Raw genomic sequence first — 19250 nt, forward strand, 5'->3', positions numbered from 1 at the left:
GGAGTCCTAGTGGACAATCACTTAAATATGAGCCAGCAGTGTGCTGCAGCTGCCAAAAAAGCCAACACAGTGCTGGGTTGCATTAAAAGAGGGATAGAATCAACATCACGTGAAGTATTAATACCACTTTACAATGCCTTAGTAAGGCCACACTTGGAATACTGCATCCAGTTTTGGTCACCACGATGTAAAAAAGATGCTGAGACTCTAGAAAGAGTACAGAGAAGAGCAAGAAAGATGATTAGGGGACTGGAGGCTAAAACATATAAGGAACGGTTGCTGGAATTGGGTATGTCTAGTTTAACGAAGAGAAGGACGAGGGGGGACATGATAGCAGTCTTCCAATATCTCAGGGGCTGCCACAAAGAAGAGTGAGTCAAGCTATTCTCCAAAGCGTCTGAGGGCAGGACAAGAAACAACAGGTGGAAACCAACCAAAGAGAGAAGCAACCTAGAATTAAGGAGAAACTTCCTGACAGTTAGAACAATTAACCAGTGGAACAACCTGCCTCCAGAAGCGGTGAACGCGCCAACACTGGAAGTTTTTAAGAAGAAACTGGACAGCCATTTGTCCGAAATGGTATAGAGTTTCCTGCCTGAGCAGGGGGTTGGACTAGATGACCTCCAAGGTCCCTTCCAACTTTATCATTATTATTATAACTAACCTAGCAGCTGTAGCTCAGACACCTATTATGGGGTAGGTTGGCATATGATTAATAGAGATTCATCATTAGTGTTCAGTATAAATTTGACTCAAAGTATCAAAAAAGTATCATACTACACAAAACACATGCAGATGAATAAACTATGCCTTTTTTCACACTTTGGCCTTTTCTTTCTGCCCCGTCTGCACCATTTAGGCTAGAGTTCTGTATGGAAAGTACAGTTGTTCCAAAATTAGTGTTAAATTGTAACTGAAACTGTTAATTAGTCTTATAACTGGTGATTTTCTTCTCTGCAAGGTCTAATTGCAATTATCATCATGGGCGTGAAAATGATCTCATGCATGTGGAGCTTATTGGAATGTCATGGGTTCTTTTGGTCTGCTATTTATAATATCACAACATCAAGAAATATGTTTTCAATATGTTTAGAGACAAAATTCAAAGCAAAATTGGTAACTTAATTCTAACTTAATTGTTCAAAAATGTTTGAACAGAATAAACAAGAGTGAAGAAGTGAAAATGATACAAAGGCAATGTATAACTCTCCAGATGCTGAATTCCAACCTTGTCAGCCTAGCCAAGGAGCCGGAAGCTAAGTGTGACAAATAATACAAGATTTGGGCTTCTGCGCACAGTTTGTAAAGACTTCTTTGCTATAGATAATCAGGATGTTGTCATGGAGCAGGCTTTCCCTTATAGTACAACTAGGAAAAGGAAAGGCTGATCACTAATGCATGGTGGATTCTACACTGGCTTGTATCACTTGAATGGGACTAGAGAAGACAAAGATGAATTGGGAATAGCATCATTCTGAATGACAAGAAATGGCACACTGGCATTATAAAAATTCTGTCAAGTTCATATGAGTAAGTTTGGCACAATAGAAGAAGAGGATCACATCAGTCTTCCAAGCTAAGTAATAAATAGCTAAGTGTGAAGTTTATTCTAGTAATCAAGGTAGAGAGAAAAAAGCTCATGCATGTTTAATGCTATGCCTGTTGCCTTTTTTTTAAATGAGGCTATGAGTCACATTTCTCACGAGTGCTGCACATATATTTTACTGAGCCTCTCCTAATAGTGACAACACCAAGATAATTTAATAGCAAGAGTGTGTATTAGGAAGATCTCAAGAGAATAAAGTTCAGGAAAATTGTCATTTAAAAATGGTAATCTCAATTACCTATGCATCAACTGGATAACTGCGTCACAGTATTTTTTTTTTAATTGTCAATTTTTTAAAAAAACTGTTGATTTTGCGTCATCAAGTTGTTTCCAACTCCTCGCAACCACATAGATTTGATCCATGACAATATATCCCTAACTTGTTATTTCAGGTCTCCCAATAGTGAACTCATTGCCACTGTAACTGTGTCTATCCACCTTTTTAAATTAGACACCCTAAATCAAGAGACAGCAACAATGGATTAAGTTTTAAATCATACCCAGAACTTAGAACAGTATTTCTCAGCTACAGCAACTTTAAAATGTGTGGACTTCAACTCCCAGAATTCCGTATTCCATACATCTTAAGGTTACCAAGGATCAGAAACTTTACCTAGAGTGAGATTACCTACCTTGTGGAAGAAACAATAGAACCCTTGGCTGCTGTTCCAACAATTCAATTATATATTACCATATATAAAAATTGCTAAGGAATTCCATGTAGTCAGAACAATGAGGGGCTTGGCAAAAGGAGAACTAAAAGTCAAGCAGAAAAACTCCAAAATTTGGGAGAGACTACAGGAAGCAAACCATAGTAAGTACCCATAGGAGCACCATTACAATGTATTCTTAGGGTAAGACACCAAGTTCAAAAACTCAGCAGCATGATTAAAAAGTAATGCCAAAGAAACAGTGAAAGAATGTTGGGTGTTAAAAGACAATGAACATCCTGTTCGAGAGAGATATTTCTGAAAAAGAAATATAAGCATACAATACAGGTAGTCCTCGACTTACAACAGTTCATTTAGTGACCGTTCGCAGTAACAGTTTTTCACACTTATGACCATCCCCAGGGTCAAGTGATTTACATTTGGAGGCTTGACAACTGGTTCATATTTATGATGGCTGCAGTGTGCCGGGGCGTGCAACTTTCTGACAAGCAAAGTCAATGGGGAAGCCAGATTCACTTAACATCCGTGTTACTAACTTAACAACTGCAGTGGTTCACTTAACAAATGTGGCAAGAAAAGCCCTAAAATGGGGCAAAACTCACTTACCAAATTTCTCACTTAGCAACATAAATTTTGGGCTCAATTGTGGTCATAAGTCGAGGACTACCTATCTATCTATCTATACTATACCTATTGCATTATTCCCTTTAGGAAAGCAATGTTAGAAGAAAGAAACAGAATAAAAATTAATGTACCAAAGATATTAAGGCATGAGATAAAAAAAAAGAATTCAGTCCAATCTGTTCCCATCACCATTCTTCTCCACTTTTCTAGCTTTACAACCTGTCCTTGTTTCTATTGTGTCCTTACTCTGCCTCATTTTTTTAATCCTGCTTTTATTAAAAAATAATTCAAAGTGACAAACATACTTAATACTCCTTCCTCCTCTCATTTTCCCCATAACTACTCTGAGGTGGGTGGGGCTGGGAGAGAGTGCCTTGGCTCTTTTATGACTCATGGACTTCAACCTCCAGAATTCCTGAGCCAGCCACAAGTCATAAATGAGCCAAGGTTGCCTACCCATGGGCCCCTAGCCCAAGGTTACTCAGCTGGCTTTCATGCATAAGACAGCACTTGAACTCATAGCCTCTGGCTTGGACGTTGCTTTTTCTTCTTTAAGCTTTCATCTCTCTTTGAGGATTTCATCCTCTCCATCAACCACAACTTTCTTTCTTTTTTTCCCTTCCCTTCCATTCATTCTTTATCACATTTGTTTTGTGATTCAATTTATTTTTTTTTACAGGGCACATCACCTTGCCATATATCTTTCACACTAGTCATTACATTTTGTATTCAATGAAGATTTATTGTTGGCCTTTTCTTGTTTTACATATTTCTTAAATAACAAATTCAGCACTCAATCTTTCTTTCTGAACATTCACAAATCACCTAACAGCATTCTATTTAGTTTTATGCTCATATACTGAGCTCTCATTTCCATGTAACAGACCAGATGTATGCTGTTACTCTTAAGTCACTTTGCTCCTTTTATTATTATATTATGTATAAATGTATTACGGACACCCACCCCAGAAGACTCTGGTTTTTGTCAAACATTTATTCCTTGGCGGGTTTTTTTTATCACTTCAGTATACCAAAAGAGATTTTTTTTAAATTACTAAAAAGAAAAATAGGAAATATTAAACCTGACTGCATGGCAAAATATCGATATTTTTCTAATAAAGGTCACAAGCAGCAAAAAACAACAACATTTCATCAGTTCACTATCTGAGGTAGTACTTGTCTATCCAATGAAACTTCTCTGAATTCATTACAAACTCTTCACCAAGAATACCTTTCTTCAATATTCTTCCACATCTTTCCATTTGAAGATTCCCATTTATAAGAGGCGGGTCTGCGCTCAACCAAAAGTACAGCATCATGCTGGCACTAGATGTCGCCCAAGCGATGTAAGACTAAACAAAAAAGTTTCTCCACTAAACTTGGAAACTCCCATGCAAGACGCAATAAATTAGGCACTGAACCTTAGAGCAAAAAAATAAAGAAATAAAAATGAAGAGAATGCACGATGCTTTGCAGAGCTAGTGGAAAAACTGATTAGACGGCTGTTTTATCCATCTACCTCGCTGCCTTTACAATAGATGGGGACGATAATACGGTGGGGTATTTGGAGATTTATTCCATCAGAGTCAGACTGTCCCTACGGAGCAGCGGTTCTAGATCCAGCAAAAAAAAAAAAATGCCGAAGATCTGTCGATGCTTTGCATCGCAGGGCTGGCAAGGATTAAGCGTTAATTTCTTTGATAAATGGGGTGGCCTAATTGGGACAGCCGAGACTTGGCTGGCGAAGGGCGGCGGGGAGTCGGATGCGCGGAGCAGGGGGAGAAAACGAGGGCGGGGCTCACTCAACCGAGAGCTATCGCAGGTGAGACGCGGAAGTCGTCGCGTAGCAACCAGAGTGAAAACTACTCTTCCCGGGCCCTCCCCCCGCTTCGTCGCGTCCCGCCCGGGGAATGCTGGGATACGGTACAGGGGACTGTCGCTTGGCAACGGGAGGACTCTCTGGAGGGCGAAGTTTTACTGTCGCTTCTGGGCGGGAAAGGTAAGTTCCTCCGACAGTTAACCCCGCAGGTGTCCCCCTCTTATTTACTAAAAATGGGAAGAGGAAGGGAATTCTGCTGCTCCGACTATTTTGCGGCCTCGAAAGGATGCTATTCCGGCTTTTTAGCAACATCCCTTTTGGAAAAGGCACTTGGAAACCCAGGTTTCCAAAAACTGCCTCGTCCAGGGGCAATCGAGGGTGCCAACTATTTCCCTTTCCCGTCCCATCATTAAAATGGTATCCTTCTACCCAAAGGTAGCTTCTGCTTTCCTCCTCCCCTCTTCCTCTTCCTCTTCTTCCTCCTCCTCTCCATTTTTTTCTTTCCTTCTCTGAAACAGACACATAGAAGAGCAGGGTCAGTATATTTAAGATAGATGCATAGAGAAAGGGACATGGGCTCAACTTCTCAACAGCATAAATCATACTTAATTATATTATTTGCCTGTGTGCAAATAATAATAATAATAATAATAATAATAATAATAATAATAATAATAATAATAATAGTAAAGTTGGAAGGGACCTTGAAGGTCATCTAGTCCAACCCCCTGCTCAGGCAGGAAACCCTATACCATTTCGGACAAATGGCTGTCCAGTCTTTTGGTATAGCTAATTTTATGCTGCATCTTGATTCCTTCCCAAAATGAGATACTTTAACAGTATGATGTTTCTCAGATCCTAATGTGGTTATAGCAATACGTATTTTCTTTTTATATTCTTATCCATTTGCCTTTTTCTTGGTTACATGTCAATGTTTATAAGTCAGTTTGTTTATATTAAGACTTCAAAACAGGTTGCATATTTTATTTTTCAGGCCACTATGTCAAAAAGAATCTTACTACCTTCTATCCCATCACTGGAATCAACAGCTAGTAGAAGTAATCAGAGTTCAAGTGAAGAATCTTCTAATGGGAAAAATTCTCCTTCAATAAATGAATTAAGAAGCAGACTGACTAGCGTGGCTCCAAAACAGATGGTACCAAATCCGGAAGCTCTGAAGTTTGAACATAATACAAAATCTCAAGAAAGAACTAGAAAGCGGCAGCAGCCTATAAAGCTAGAACCTTTAGTAGGTTGATTTTGATTTTAAGAACTATATTTTTTTTATTTGGAAAAAGTTGGTTTTTTTTCCAGATATGTTGTAGAGAAAATTGAAATTAAAGGCTACAATTTTATGTCATCAATTTTGAAATGTGGATATAAAACAGGTTAACATTAGATTGACAATTGCTTATCAGAAAAAGGTTTGAGGAAATACAGTTCTTCTGTTTGATTAAATGTGATATCAGACATTACAGAGATCAGTCGTGTCAAATGAATCCTAATCAAGTTAATTTCATGATCCTTACAACTAAAATGTCATGGATCTCTTAGCAGAAAAACTAAACTTCCTAAATTTGCAATCTACAATAGTTATCTTAAGAAAGACTAATCAATGCATTCTGTAACTCTGAAATTTTGACCCTTGTAAATAATTGTTACCCAATGAGATAAAACCAGCCTAGTACACAGTACAGGGCAAGCCATAAAGTTCCTAATACATATTAAAATCAGGGAACTAAAGACTTCTCATCACTGTTATTAACACAGGATGGTTGGATGACTTTAGAAAATGCTATAAGTCACTTGTAGTGTGAATCTTTGCTTTAAGAGAATATGCCACCCACGCAAAACAAAAGCATGGTTCTTCAACTTATGAGACTACTGCCTAGTGTTACATGCTGTCTTCCCTATCCACAGTTAAAGAACAATGACTGGGTCTATGCTTATCTAATTTAATTTTACTGTCTATTAACTTGTACAAAACCTTTCTGTGGATGAGTTATTCATTTTTTAAAAATTACTTATTTCCAATTTAGCCTGCCTTAAAAACATATCAGCACCAAAAACAACCTGAATATATATACCAGAAAAACAGGGAAAAATTGTTAGCAGCTGGAGTATTAAAGCCTACAACTTCAGCAGAGAAAAGAAAATGGCCTAGTACGGTGGAGGCAATTTCCTCTGAACTCCATGAAGAACTGAAAGAAAGACAGGTATTGTCTGTCCTTATAAATTATGAATGCATACTTTTATTTAAATATTTTAATCTTCCCTTCAAATCAAATACAGGTGGTCCTCGATTTACGACCACAATTGAGCCCAAAATTTCTGTTGATCAGCAAGACATTTGGTAAGTGAATTTTGCCCCATTTTACGACCTTTTTTACCACAGTTTTAAGTGAATCATTGCAGTTGTTAAGTTAGTAACATGGTTGTTAAGCGAATCTGGCTTCCCCATTGACTTTGCTTGTCAGAAGGTCGCAAAAGGTGATCATGTGACCCCGGACACTGCAATCATCATTAATATGAGTCAGTTGCCAAGTGTCTGAATTTTGATCACAAGACGCTGTTAACAGACATAAGTATGAAAAATGATTGTGTCATTTTTTTCAGTACCATTGTAACTTCAAACCGTCACTAAAAGAACTGTTGTAAGTTAAGGACTACCTGTATGTTCAAGGCACTTACAATTTATGACTCCAAACAAATATAATTTTAAAGGTATCCCTTGCATGTTAGAGTTAATAAAATATCTGTATTGAAACTGCAGTGTTCACTTTTTCAGCATGCTTTAAAAACATCATACTGTATATCCCAAAATCAGGTCACTTTCCACTTATTTAAATTTGAAGCAATACATAAAAGAAGATTTCACTGCCCTATTGATGTAAGAGTTGTTCAAATGTGTGCATGGCCAGTTGTACTTTTCCCTTGTTTGAAGCTGCTTTTAAACTTGCCATAAATAGTTCTCACTTGCTGAAGGAGGTTCGCTTTAAGACCAATGCAGTCCTGTTTTTCTTATTTTTCTCATCTTCGTACCACTGTTGCGTAGTATTAATCTAAAATGGCAGTACAGTTTTTTGTTCTGTTGCTACTTACCTTCTATGTAAACTCATGATTAACATTTTTAAAATAAATGTTGAAAGTTTTTGAAGTTTAAATACAAAAAATAAAAAGGACGATACTGCCACACTGCACTTCTGCTGTGGGAGCTGCACTAACTACTGGTTTGTTTCTGAGGGTAATTCAAGGAACTTGTCACTATCTACAAAACCAGACAGGTTTTATGGCCTAAATATCTTAAGGACCACCTTTCTTCAGTAGTTTCTGCCCATTCTACCCGAAGAACTAAGTAGTATCTGCTAATTGTCCTCATCTATCAGAAAGTATGTCAGGAGTGGGCTCTGCAATAAGCATTCTCTATATCAGTGGTTCTCAACCTTTTTAATGCCGCGACCCCCAACTGGTCGTAAGTCGAGGACTAAACTGGTCGTAAGTCGAGGACTAAACCGGTCATAAGTCGAGGACTACCCAACCGGTCGTAAGTTGACTTTCCTTGCCTGGGAGCGCCGCACATGCGTGGTTCCGCCCCCTGCACCGGCCGAGGCGTAGCTGGCAAGCGGCAGAGACGGAGCAAGGCGACCACCAGCTGGCTCAACTCAAGGGAGGTAAGGCACCCGCCAGAAAAGGGGAAAAAATGGCGGACAGCCTTGCTTGGCGACCCCCGTGAAATGGTCAATCGACCCCAAATGGGGTCGCGACCCATAGGTTGAGAACCGCTGCTCTATATAGTAGCAGTTCTCTTCCCCTGAAATAGCTTGCCTGCTGAGGCAAAGATGCCCCTTCCCCAGCACCTTCTAGAGCCTTCTGGAGCTAGATGAAAACATGGGTTTTCCAGAAGGTTCCAAGTTTTAATTGTACAAGCAGTGCCATATTCAATTAATTCAATGTATTATTTATTATTTAACATGAATTAAACTGTAGCATAATTGGATTACCATTTAATTACTATAGCAACTTGCCTTGCATTTATGTGTAAATTCTGTAAGCAATTTAGAGACTGTCTGGTTTCAGGTGGTAAACAAATGTTATCAGTAAACAGGCATTAAATAAATAAACCCCTGAGAGTACTGGTAGAGTGCTATTCTGTCATACTGTAAGCTAAGGTGACCAACTTTTTTACAATGAGAAGGAGGACACAAACAAATTGAAGAAAAAAATATCGTAAATAAAACATTTTATTCATTGCAACAATACAGAATACACTATAATATGATAAATGCATAATAAAAAACATTTGTAACAATAACATTTTATATTGTAATTATGCTTACATGCCTACTAATTATTATTTAAATGTGTACAAAAGAAGGACTGCCCTCCCTAAAGGAGAACAATTGGTCACCTTTATATAAGCACTAAAGTAATGTGCAGGTATTGGGCCAGTTGAATTGTGAATGTGGAGTGTGGAGGGAGGCTTTGCCTCAGAAATCCAGGTTATCTGGACCTCTTACATGATTGCAACAAAGAGCTCAGAAACACTGCAGCTTTCAGATAATAAAATTTCTCATTAAATCTGAAATGGATACCTGAATATGGTTTCTTCAAAACACTTCCAAGCCATGCTTACCTGAATGAAACATAATTTAGTTTCCACATTACAGAAGAAAGTAGAACTTCTGGTTAACTTAACTTAGGAAGGGAAAGCTTCCATCCTTTTATAAGCCATTCTGAAGGAAGAGTGTTTCTTGCTAGACCAATGCTCATTGCTATGCTAGTATATATAGTGATAAACCATGATATTGTTTTTAAAAAATATCAGGGAAGCAGTTGTAAATCTTATTATTATGCAGTAAATCTGTGACTTTATACTCCTAAGAATCTACAAGATGATGCTGGGTTTTCAAAAAACCCAGGAAAGCAATAGAACCTTTAAAAAAAAAAGTTAAGTTTTATATATAAGTTCCTTTCCTTTATTATTGCAGTTGCTGAGTGCTATGGTACGAATTCCAACTCCTCCTAAACAACCACGTAGTGCATTAAAGACAAGTGCTTGCAAACCCAGTTCGACTCCACCTTTACGTACATTTAGTGATCCAGAAGAAGTAATTAAAGCTAATATTACGGAGCCTCTACAGATTATAAGAATAATATGTGAAAACAAAAACCTAGGATTTCTGTACTTGACTCCCGCAGTGCCTAAATCATCAATTGAGTATGACTCATATAACCTGAAGTGAGTTACCTTTAAATGTTGAAGCAATTATATGTTTAAAAAAATAATTTTATGTTTTACATGAATTCCAGATTTACTACTTATAATACCAATCTCCTGTTCTACTGATGGTTAATATACATACTCACAGAAATAATATAGTTATATCTAATTTCTATATTTTTCTTATATGTATATATATATGGATAGACGTGGTGCTAAAATTTGAAAGCTTATGTCTTTTTCCTTAGAAAGGGGAAAGTTAAATGAAATTATCAATTAAGGAACAATGTTAAATTTTGATTAAAAATGCAGTTATATAATGTACACAACTCAAAAGATATAGGTTATGTACATGAATGTACATGGGATTTTTTCAAACAGTTGTGGCAACATAGAAAGACAGTATGCCAAATGTATGTTTTGTCAGGTAATTTATATACCAAGTACCAGCATAGATTGACAATTATTGTATACCCAGTAATCATGTATTCAGACAACTTAAATACCCTGGTAAATTAGCAGTCTATTACTGTAAGAGATGGGGAGAAAATGTCTGTCATTTCATTAGAACAATGCAGAGTTCATGTAATATGCTTTGTAGGCATGAATTGGAACGTTCACTCACTGCAGAGCATGACCCAATATTCAGATTCAGAACAAGATTTGCTAAGATAAAAATATACTGTTCCCTAATCTAGCAAGGAAAGAACACACATTGCTGTCATATTACTGTTTTTAGTAAAATGGGACAATACTTTGATGCGGGATAGAGCTTTATGCAAATATGAAATTTGCATAAATTGTACAAAAATTGAGCAGGGACATTTGAGTACTAATGCATTTAGAAACCCTGATTTATGCCTTTCATGTGAACAACTAAAGTTTGGGTGGGTGGGAAATACATCTGCTGTAGCTTCATTTGCATCGAAGCTGGAACTGGCGCCATTCTGAATCACTCCACTCCATCCTGGATAAATAAAAATTTGCTTCATGCCATTGTAATTTATCATAGATTTTATCTAAATCTGGTGGGTTAAGGCTGCATCTAATAATTAAAGGAACAATGCAACATGTTCTGTTATCCAGATTGTGTCAGAAAAGGTCCTGCCATGATAAAAAAAAAAGTTATGTTAATTGCCACCATTCCTCCTTGAAAATTAATAAATTGGTAGCAAAACCTGTAATATGGAATGGCAATTTGAATACATAAGAACACTGAAAATAACAGGTATTATTCTATCAGGTTCTATATCCTACAGGTACAGAATAGGCATACATAGATAGTCCATCATTGCTTATTCAGGTCTTGGCAATTAATGTATCCTATTAAGCAATGTGTTTTTATTTATTTTTAGAATTGTAAGCTATGACTGCATTAACAAAAATGACTACTACACTATTAGTCCACAAGCAGTTATTCATACATGTAATGGAGAAGTTGAATACCTGGAACTTGAACGTTGGGAGCAAGAATATGTCTATCATAGGGCACTTGTCAAAATTACTATATTTGCTATATTTCGCAAATGGAAGTCATTTAATGTATGGAGGAAGAACGTCCGCTGCAAAAAGATCAATTCATGTCGCCGAGCTTTACAGAAGAATTTATTTATCGTTAATGCTGTATGTATTGTGTTTTTATTACTGAAATAATACATGTGAAGGACGTTGGATAATCTAAAAGCATTGTATTGTTTTGAAGACGTCACTCTTTAATATAGAAATGATTTACAGTGTATTGTAGTTTCCTAGTGTGAAATATATTGATATTAACATAGCTGTAGTTCCACAGCTCTGAATTAGTGCTGCTAGAGTTTAGTTAGTGTGGAAAGTCAATAAAGCTCATAATCTAAAAAGTTCACAGAGATTTTTATTTCTGGAAGAGAGCCAATTTTTCCCTCTCATCACAGAAAGAAATATTTTACAAACAGAAAAACAGTTGAACTATCAGAAATGCCTGTTCATACAAAGGGGAAGTTTTCCCCCTTATTCTCTTCTCTCCCAATAATTCCTTTGATCTGCTTCTGTGTTCTTCAGAAAGATCCACTTGTGCACACGGAGCAGTTTTTAAGGGAGCTGGGATGCTATGATGAAACACACACAATACTTCCCCCTCCTCCTATTTTTCCCACATCACCCCTGTGAGGTGGGTTGGGCTGAGAGAGAGAGAGACTGACCTAAAGTCACCCAGCCGGCTTTCATGCCCAAGGCAGGAGTAGAACTCACAGTCTCCTGGTCTCTAGCCTGGTGCCTTAACTATTAGACCAAACTGGCTGATGATGATATCTAGTTTTTCTATCTGGAGAATATTTTTAATTATTGGAAAATACAGCCTCTCCTTCCTTTCCTTAGTGAATACAGTACTGGGAGCATCTTTTCCTGGGATGGAATTTGAAAATCTATTATTTTGAAATATTGGAAAGCTGGGTTTTTTTCATTTGCTTTTAAAAAAGTAACAACACAATATGGGTTCTTGCTGACATTATATATTTGATAATGCATGATCACAAAGACTTTGCATAGCTCTGTAGTCAAGACAATGTTTTTAATATATGGGAGCTCAGTGAGAGACACTAATATCCAGGAGCCATCAACTATACACATCTAGAAGTCAATTTGGACAACTTCTCTGTTAATATGCCAAGACCCTTTTAGCCCATCATGATATGGAAAAAATAATGGGAGACACAGAGAAAAATAGAAGGAACAGATGTGACCATGTGATTTACAATTTGTCTCGAGTATTGTGTAAATATGAGAGCCAATCAATTTGCTTTTGTTCTACTATTCAGAAAATGTACACAGCACTTTCTAATAGTTCTTTCTGTCTTATTCATTTGTTCTGTTTTGCAGTGTTTGAGACCAGCAATTCTAAACATCCAAGAAATGTGTTATCGAATTGGTGACATGGTGCTTTGTCAAGTTGAAAAGGGCTATATATATACATTGATAGAGTTTAAAGGTACTCAGTTCAGTCAGCTGAAAGATGTGAGTGTTATGTTTCAGTTGTTCAAGATTCTATATAAATAACATTAGCTGAAATTTAATAATTATTTACATGTAATTGCATTGAAATTTTAGGTGGCATCTCGTTTGTCAGAATTCAGAGAATTAGCCAAAGAAGTGGTTAGAGGTGCATGTCGAACTGCATTGCTTGAAACTGGTTTCACTCCTGATGATTATTTTTACAGTGTTGAGAGTACAGGTACAAAACTGCCATATTAACAATAAATAATAATGCTTATATCTTTATTCTAAATGCTTCATTAGAGTCTGTGTATTTCTTTTATCTCAGATAAGTGGGGTTGGAAAGTTCATTGAATTTTCAAATAATCGTACTTTCCTGCAACATTTGAACTTTGGGAATTTCAGTTTTTAGTGGTTAAGGTATCAGGCTAGAAAACTGGGAGATTGTGAATTCTAGTTCAGCCTTGGGCACAAAACCAGCTGGATGACCTTGGGCTAGACACTTTCGCTCAGCTCTAGGAAGGAGACAATGGCAAACCACTCCTGAAAAACCTTGCCAAAAAAATCTCAGAGAAGTGGATCTAATTGAATAGAAAAAATAAATTAAAAATAAGGCAGGATCAGGATATGAATTTATGTACTATGAGAAGAAAGGATGGGTTACCCAACATTGCAATCTCAATATGCAACAGGGGGAAGATAGTGTGAATTTTTGTGTGTGTGTGGGTCAGGTACAGCCTGACCCAATCCACACTTTGCTTTGTATTAGTCCCAATCATTTGAGTGGCCTCTGCAAAATCTCACAGGGACCAGTATAAGCCTCCCATTCTAAGTCAAACAAATCTTAGAACAGGAAATAGATTTTTTTAAATTGTAGCTTTAACTATTTATGGATAGATTGTTTCTTTAACTGTAAGTGTACCGTTTAGTTTTGTGCCTGGAATAATAACAGCAATTTGCACATATATTTTTCCTCAGAACAGGTAACAATGGCAACAAGAAAAGAAGCTGTGATAGGAACCACTGTTCCTCGTGTTGAGAAAGACTTGTATGTCGAACAACCTGAAAGAATGACATACACAGAACAGGCCAATAAAAGGGCTCAGTGTGGAAGGCTAACATGGTTAGTAATAGCATTTCTGTGGGTGTCTTATCATAATATCTTTCTTACAATTTAGAACAGGTAGATGTAAAATAGCAAAAGTACTTCTTGCAAAAAGTATGCTAATTTAGGTTAGCTTCACTTATCTTGTGAAAACAAAAACAAACATCTGATTGTGGGTTAACATGCTATGTGACCTGAGTCATAGGCATCCAATCAGAGGCCTTAAATCCTATTTTGTAAATATTTTTTTCAGTACTCCTTCCATCAAAAACTAAGCTGATCCTTAATAATAATGGTGAAAATATAAATGTGAAAATTATAGTCCATTCCTTCCTTGTTGTACTTAAAATTGCATACATTATATTTTGGTGTTATTTATATTTCTCAGCAATATAAAAGAATAATCAATATATTGGAGAGTATGAAACAGAAATCAATATCTTGGAACATTTTTAGTGGTAGCTAAAGCAATGTTAAATTATTGCTTTAACTTAGACAATGTTATTTATTGCTTACTATCCTTGGCCCTTTGTTTTGAATTTTGTTGCTCTTTTTTGTTTGTTGAAATTACATAGTGTAATCTTGTTTCACTGAATAGGTGGTACCTGGCTCAATCGTAGTAAGTCCTAGTGGATAATCACTTAAATATGAGCCAGCAGTGTGCTGCTGCCAACAAAAAAGCCAATGTAGTCCTAGGCTGCATTAACAAAGGGATAAAATCAAGATCACATGAAGTGTTAGTACCACTTTATAATGCCTTGGTATGACCACACTTGGAATATGGCATCCAGTTTTGGTTCCACAATAAACAAAGATGTTGAGACTCTAGAAAGACTGCAGAGAAGAGCAACAATGATGATTAGGGGACTGGAGGCTAAAACATGAAGAACAATTATAGGAATTGGGTATGTCTAGTTTAATGAAAAGAATAACCGGGTTGACATGATAGAAGTGTTCCAATATCTAAGGGGCTGCTACAAAGAAGAGGGGATTAACCTATTCTCCAAAGCACCCAAAGGCAGGACAAGAAGCAATGGATGGAAATTAATTAAGAAGAGAACCAACCTAGAACTAAGGAGAAATTTCCTGACAATTACAATAATTAATCAGTGGAACCACTTGCCTCCAAAACGACTTACCTCCAGAACACTGGAGATTTTTAAGAAGAGATTGGACAGCAATTTGTCTGAAATGCTGTAGGGTTTCCTGCTTGAGCCGGAGGTTGGATTAGAACACCTCCAAGGTCCCTTCCAACTCTCTTATTCTATTATTTTCAAAGCCATTTGAATTGATGATCCTATTCCATGAGGAGACATGGAGAATGTCCCCTCTGTCAGATCAGAAGGGGTGGCAAAAACCATAGGGGACAGGCATCTATAAGTAATCTGATGACCAGATTGGAAAATGGGGTCTGTGGGAAGACTATTATTATAGGCTATAATTGTAGAATTTTGCAAGCTGGATTGTGCTTTACTTGTCCTCCTTCTTATATCCCAGTTAATCAGGGAAGTACATGGCTGTGTCTCTTCTGAATGCTATCTTGTATTATAGCAATAGCACTTAGACTTATGTACTGCTTCATAGTGCTTTACAGCCCCTCTCTAAGTGGTTTACAGAGTCAACATATTGCTTCCAACAATCTGAGTCCTCATTATACCGACCTCGAAAGGATGGAAGGCTGAGTTAACCTTGAACCAGTGAGAATCGAACTACTGGCAGTCGGCAGAATTAGCCTGCAATACTGCATTGTAACCTCTGTGCCATCATGCTATTCCAAGATCTAAGGAATATTTCAGCTCTCTTTGCGTGCACTCACAAATTGCACATTAAAACTGCCTGGGGGAGTGTTACATCATACTCTTAAGCAAATGAATTTGCCTTGTTGTGTGAATCTAATATACAAGGAAACCATTCTTGCTTAAATTTAATCTCAAATTTATACTGTTACTGTATACTGTTAATTTTGCCATTGCTGTTATTCTTCAGATTTAGTTTCCAAGTTTGATATTGTCAGGATAGTATTTCTTTTTCAATGTTGGGACCAGCCAGCATATTCTTAATAATTTTTTTGCATGAACTCCCCCCCCCTTACATACACACACACACACACACAAAATTGTATTAAAGCTAAGACTATGCTAAGACAGCAGTCTGTATTGCATTGTTAATCTGTATATTTCTTCCCAGCTTTATTCGTCTTGCTGATTATCTTATAGTAAATACTATGCACATCTTGGCAGTTAAATCTGTTGCTGCTCTTTTGCGTTATCTTACTGATAAGTTGAAGAAGACACCACTTGCAGAAATTATCCAGACATGGAATACAGATGCAGTAGCACCTGAAGTTGTGGAAAAGAAGGTAATATTGACCAAAGTGAGATGTTCAAACTGTTGATCAAGAATTTAAGAAAACTTACTGCTTAAGGCAGAAATCATTGTTTTCTATCGATCAATTATCAAACATTTTGTTTTGATCTAATATATTATTCTTGACTTCATATCTTGTGAAAATGTGTTTCTTGAATCCATTTTATCAATGGAAATTAATGAAACTTACCTATACAGTATATTTTATAACTGGAAAATAATTCAAAGAGTTCTGTGTATATAGGCTTATAACATAAGAAATGGTATGTTAGTGCTGAACAATATCCAGAAAAGTCTCTGCAAATCCTAACCAATAGTTAAATAATATTCATTTTGAGAAAATGGATTAGGTCTGATTAAAAATATCAATTTTAGACAAAAATTTAATAACATTATTTTAAGAAATGAGTATCAATATTAAATGATTTTTGTAAAAGGATGCAATTTAAAAATAATGAATACAACATGATATGACAGAAGAGAAAGGAGCACAAAAACAGCTGAATTTCCTCATAATCAGGAAGATCTGATTCAAAGGTAAGAATTAAACATTGATGATCAAACCCCACAAAATGTATAATTAAATAAAATCCTTAAAACAAAAAGCAACATGGTCAAAGAAAAGAAAGACTCTCAACAACATTCCTAACTGAAACATGCAGTTGTCCTGGGCCAGTGAACATTTTCTGGCTTAAGTGCCTATTCCAGGAGTAGGCAACCTTGGCTCTTTTATAACTCGTGGACTTCAACTCCCAGAATTCCTGAGCCAGCTATGCTGACTCAGGAATTCTGGGAGTTGAAGTCCACGAGTCATAAAAGAGCCAAGGTTGCCTACCCCTGGCCCTATTCTATCTGAACCATTGCTTCAAAATTACGCCTGTTCTAGCAAACAGGGAACTTTTTAGGTTGGAGGACTTTAGAGTTTCAGTTCATTGTCTAATTTAAAAAAGGACTTAATTCTTTCTTTCTTTCTTTACTCCAGGGAACTGCTTCAGTGATTATAGAGGAAGAGGAGGCATCCATTCCAATGTTTCTTGTAGAGCTAATTTTAGAGATCCATGCATTGCTGTTTGAACCAACTATGGAAGAGTTCCAGGTTAAAGTTCATTTAGTTTTAAAAAGGTTTCCATTTTAAAAAAAGTAATCATGGCGCACAGGGTACTTGAAAAAGTAATTTTTATAATTATGAGTCAGATGTAATTCTCGACTGGTATAGATTTAGGCTGGAAAGTGCCTAGAAATAACTTGATAAACTGAGTAATAACTCAGACTAGAATATTTGAGAAGTACGGTCACTCTAAAACAATACATAATGAACAAGGACAACCTATTTTTTCTTAATGAATTGAATTGCTATTAGTGTAGGACAACAGGGATAAAGCTAGCAGTGTTTAAAAGGCACTCTATGAAGGCATTTTGGCAATGACAAAGATGCTGTGAAAATTAGGAAGGAAAGAAAAGTACATAACCTGCAACAGAAAAAAAACTCCAAGTTTATAATTCAGGGGTGACTGTGTTTAAAATAAAAACCTCTGGGTAGCCCTGCCACTTGTCCACTGACATAGAATAGCCATGGCACTTAACTTCTTATTTATTAACATGACTATCAGTGACACTATACAAATGTGACTCTGATTTTGATATCTCTATCTTTTTTTTATTCGGCTTTAGTATTACGTATGAATTTTGGAAACATATTTCAATTTTAGGTGGCATTCATGTTTTATGCATTATTGTTATTGTAATTTAATACACAAAAAACAGTCTTCGTATTCTTTTTTAAGAAGTGAAAACTTTTAAAATAGAAAAACTAGAGACCTGGCATTCAAAGTGTTAGTTTTATGTATCTTCACGAGAAATCTTACAATTGTTGTGAAAGATTCAACAGTATTTATGTGAAGAGCTCTGAAGATGCTATGCAAACCTTCATCTCTAGCATAAACAATTTAACTGATTTTCTTCTGTTTGGTCAAACAGGATACCATGGCAGACATTGTGTCTCAGTTTCAAGCAACTGTGTTATCTGTTGCAAACCTTGTTCCCGATCAATATTTTGATGCCTTCACTCGTCCTGTTATTAACAACAAAATTGAAGAAAAAACATGTGGTGAAGGACCAAGCTTATCAACAATGTTTAAAGATGATAAACATCTTCAAAATATTATCCTACAAATAAAGGTACATAACACCCTTGTTTATAAAATTATTTACATTTAAATATTTCATATTGCAGAGGTTATTCAAGTAACAGTTTTAGACCTGATTGATTGAGTCACAGAATAACAAAATAACAGAGTTGGAAGGGACTTGGAGGTCTTGTAGTCTAACCCCTTGCACAAGCAGGAGACCCTATACCACTCTGGACAAATGGCTGTCCAATCTCTTCTTTAAAATCTCCAATGATGGAGCACCCACAACTTCTGAAGGCGACCTCTTCCACTGATTAATTTTTCTCACTGTAAGGAAATTTCTCCTTTGTTCTAGGTTGGTTCTCTCCTTGATTAGTTTCCATCCATTGCTTCTTGTTGTGCCTTCTGGTGCTTTGGAAAATAGGTTGACCCCCTTTTCTTTGTGGCAGCCTCTCAAATATTAGAACACTGCTATCATGTCACCCCTAGTCCTTCTTTTCACTAGACTAGCAACCCGTTCTTCATATGTTTTAGCCTCCAGCCCCCTAATCATCTTTGTGGCTCTTCTCTGCACTATTTCCAGAGTCTCAACATCTCTTTTATAATATGGCAACTGAAACTGGATGCAATATTCCAAGTGTGGTCTTACCAAGGTGTTATAAAAAGATACTAACACTTCATGTGATTTTGATTCTATCCCTCTGTTAATGCAGCCTAGGATTGCATTGGCTTTTTTGACAG

General features: G+C 36.6%; 2 protein-coding genes across 2 annotated transcripts in view; both read left to right on the forward strand.

Annotated features, from left to right (window-relative positions):
* The window catches only part of LOC107302974 (metalloprotease TIKI1-like), a 29039-nt gene extending 26947 nt beyond the window's left edge, over positions 1 to 2092 (forward strand). The window contains exon 7 of the mRNA XM_015832147.1: positions 1999 to 2092. Coding sequence (XP_015687633.1) covers positions 1999 to 2092 — 94 coding nt within the window. The remainder of the gene's footprint in view (positions 1 to 1998) is intronic.
* Positions 2093 to 4854: 2762 nt separating this feature from the next.
* DNAH6 (dynein axonemal heavy chain 6) overlaps positions 4855 to 19250 on the forward strand; it is an 82637-nt gene continuing 68241 nt past the window's right edge. The window contains exons 1-11 of the mRNA XM_015832151.1: positions 4855 to 4900; positions 5715 to 5969; positions 6760 to 6936; positions 9709 to 9959; positions 11297 to 11564; positions 12795 to 12929; positions 13023 to 13146; positions 13887 to 14031; positions 16201 to 16372; positions 17363 to 17476; positions 18358 to 18558. Of these exons, the coding sequence (XP_015687637.1) occupies positions 5721 to 5969; positions 6760 to 6936; positions 9709 to 9959; positions 11297 to 11564; positions 12795 to 12929; positions 13023 to 13146; positions 13887 to 14031; positions 16201 to 16372; positions 17363 to 17476; positions 18358 to 18558 (1836 nt within the window). The 5' untranslated portion in view covers positions 4855 to 4900; positions 5715 to 5720. The remainder of the gene's footprint in view (positions 4901 to 5714; positions 5970 to 6759; positions 6937 to 9708; positions 9960 to 11296; positions 11565 to 12794; positions 12930 to 13022; positions 13147 to 13886; positions 14032 to 16200; positions 16373 to 17362; positions 17477 to 18357; positions 18559 to 19250) is intronic.

Source organism: Protobothrops mucrosquamatus, unplaced genomic scaffold (assembly GCF_001527695.2).
Source record: "Protobothrops mucrosquamatus isolate PMUCROS unplaced genomic scaffold, P.Mucros_1.0 scaffold_309, whole genome shotgun sequence".
Lineage (NCBI taxonomy): Eukaryota > Metazoa > Chordata > Lepidosauria > Squamata > Viperidae > Protobothrops > Protobothrops mucrosquamatus.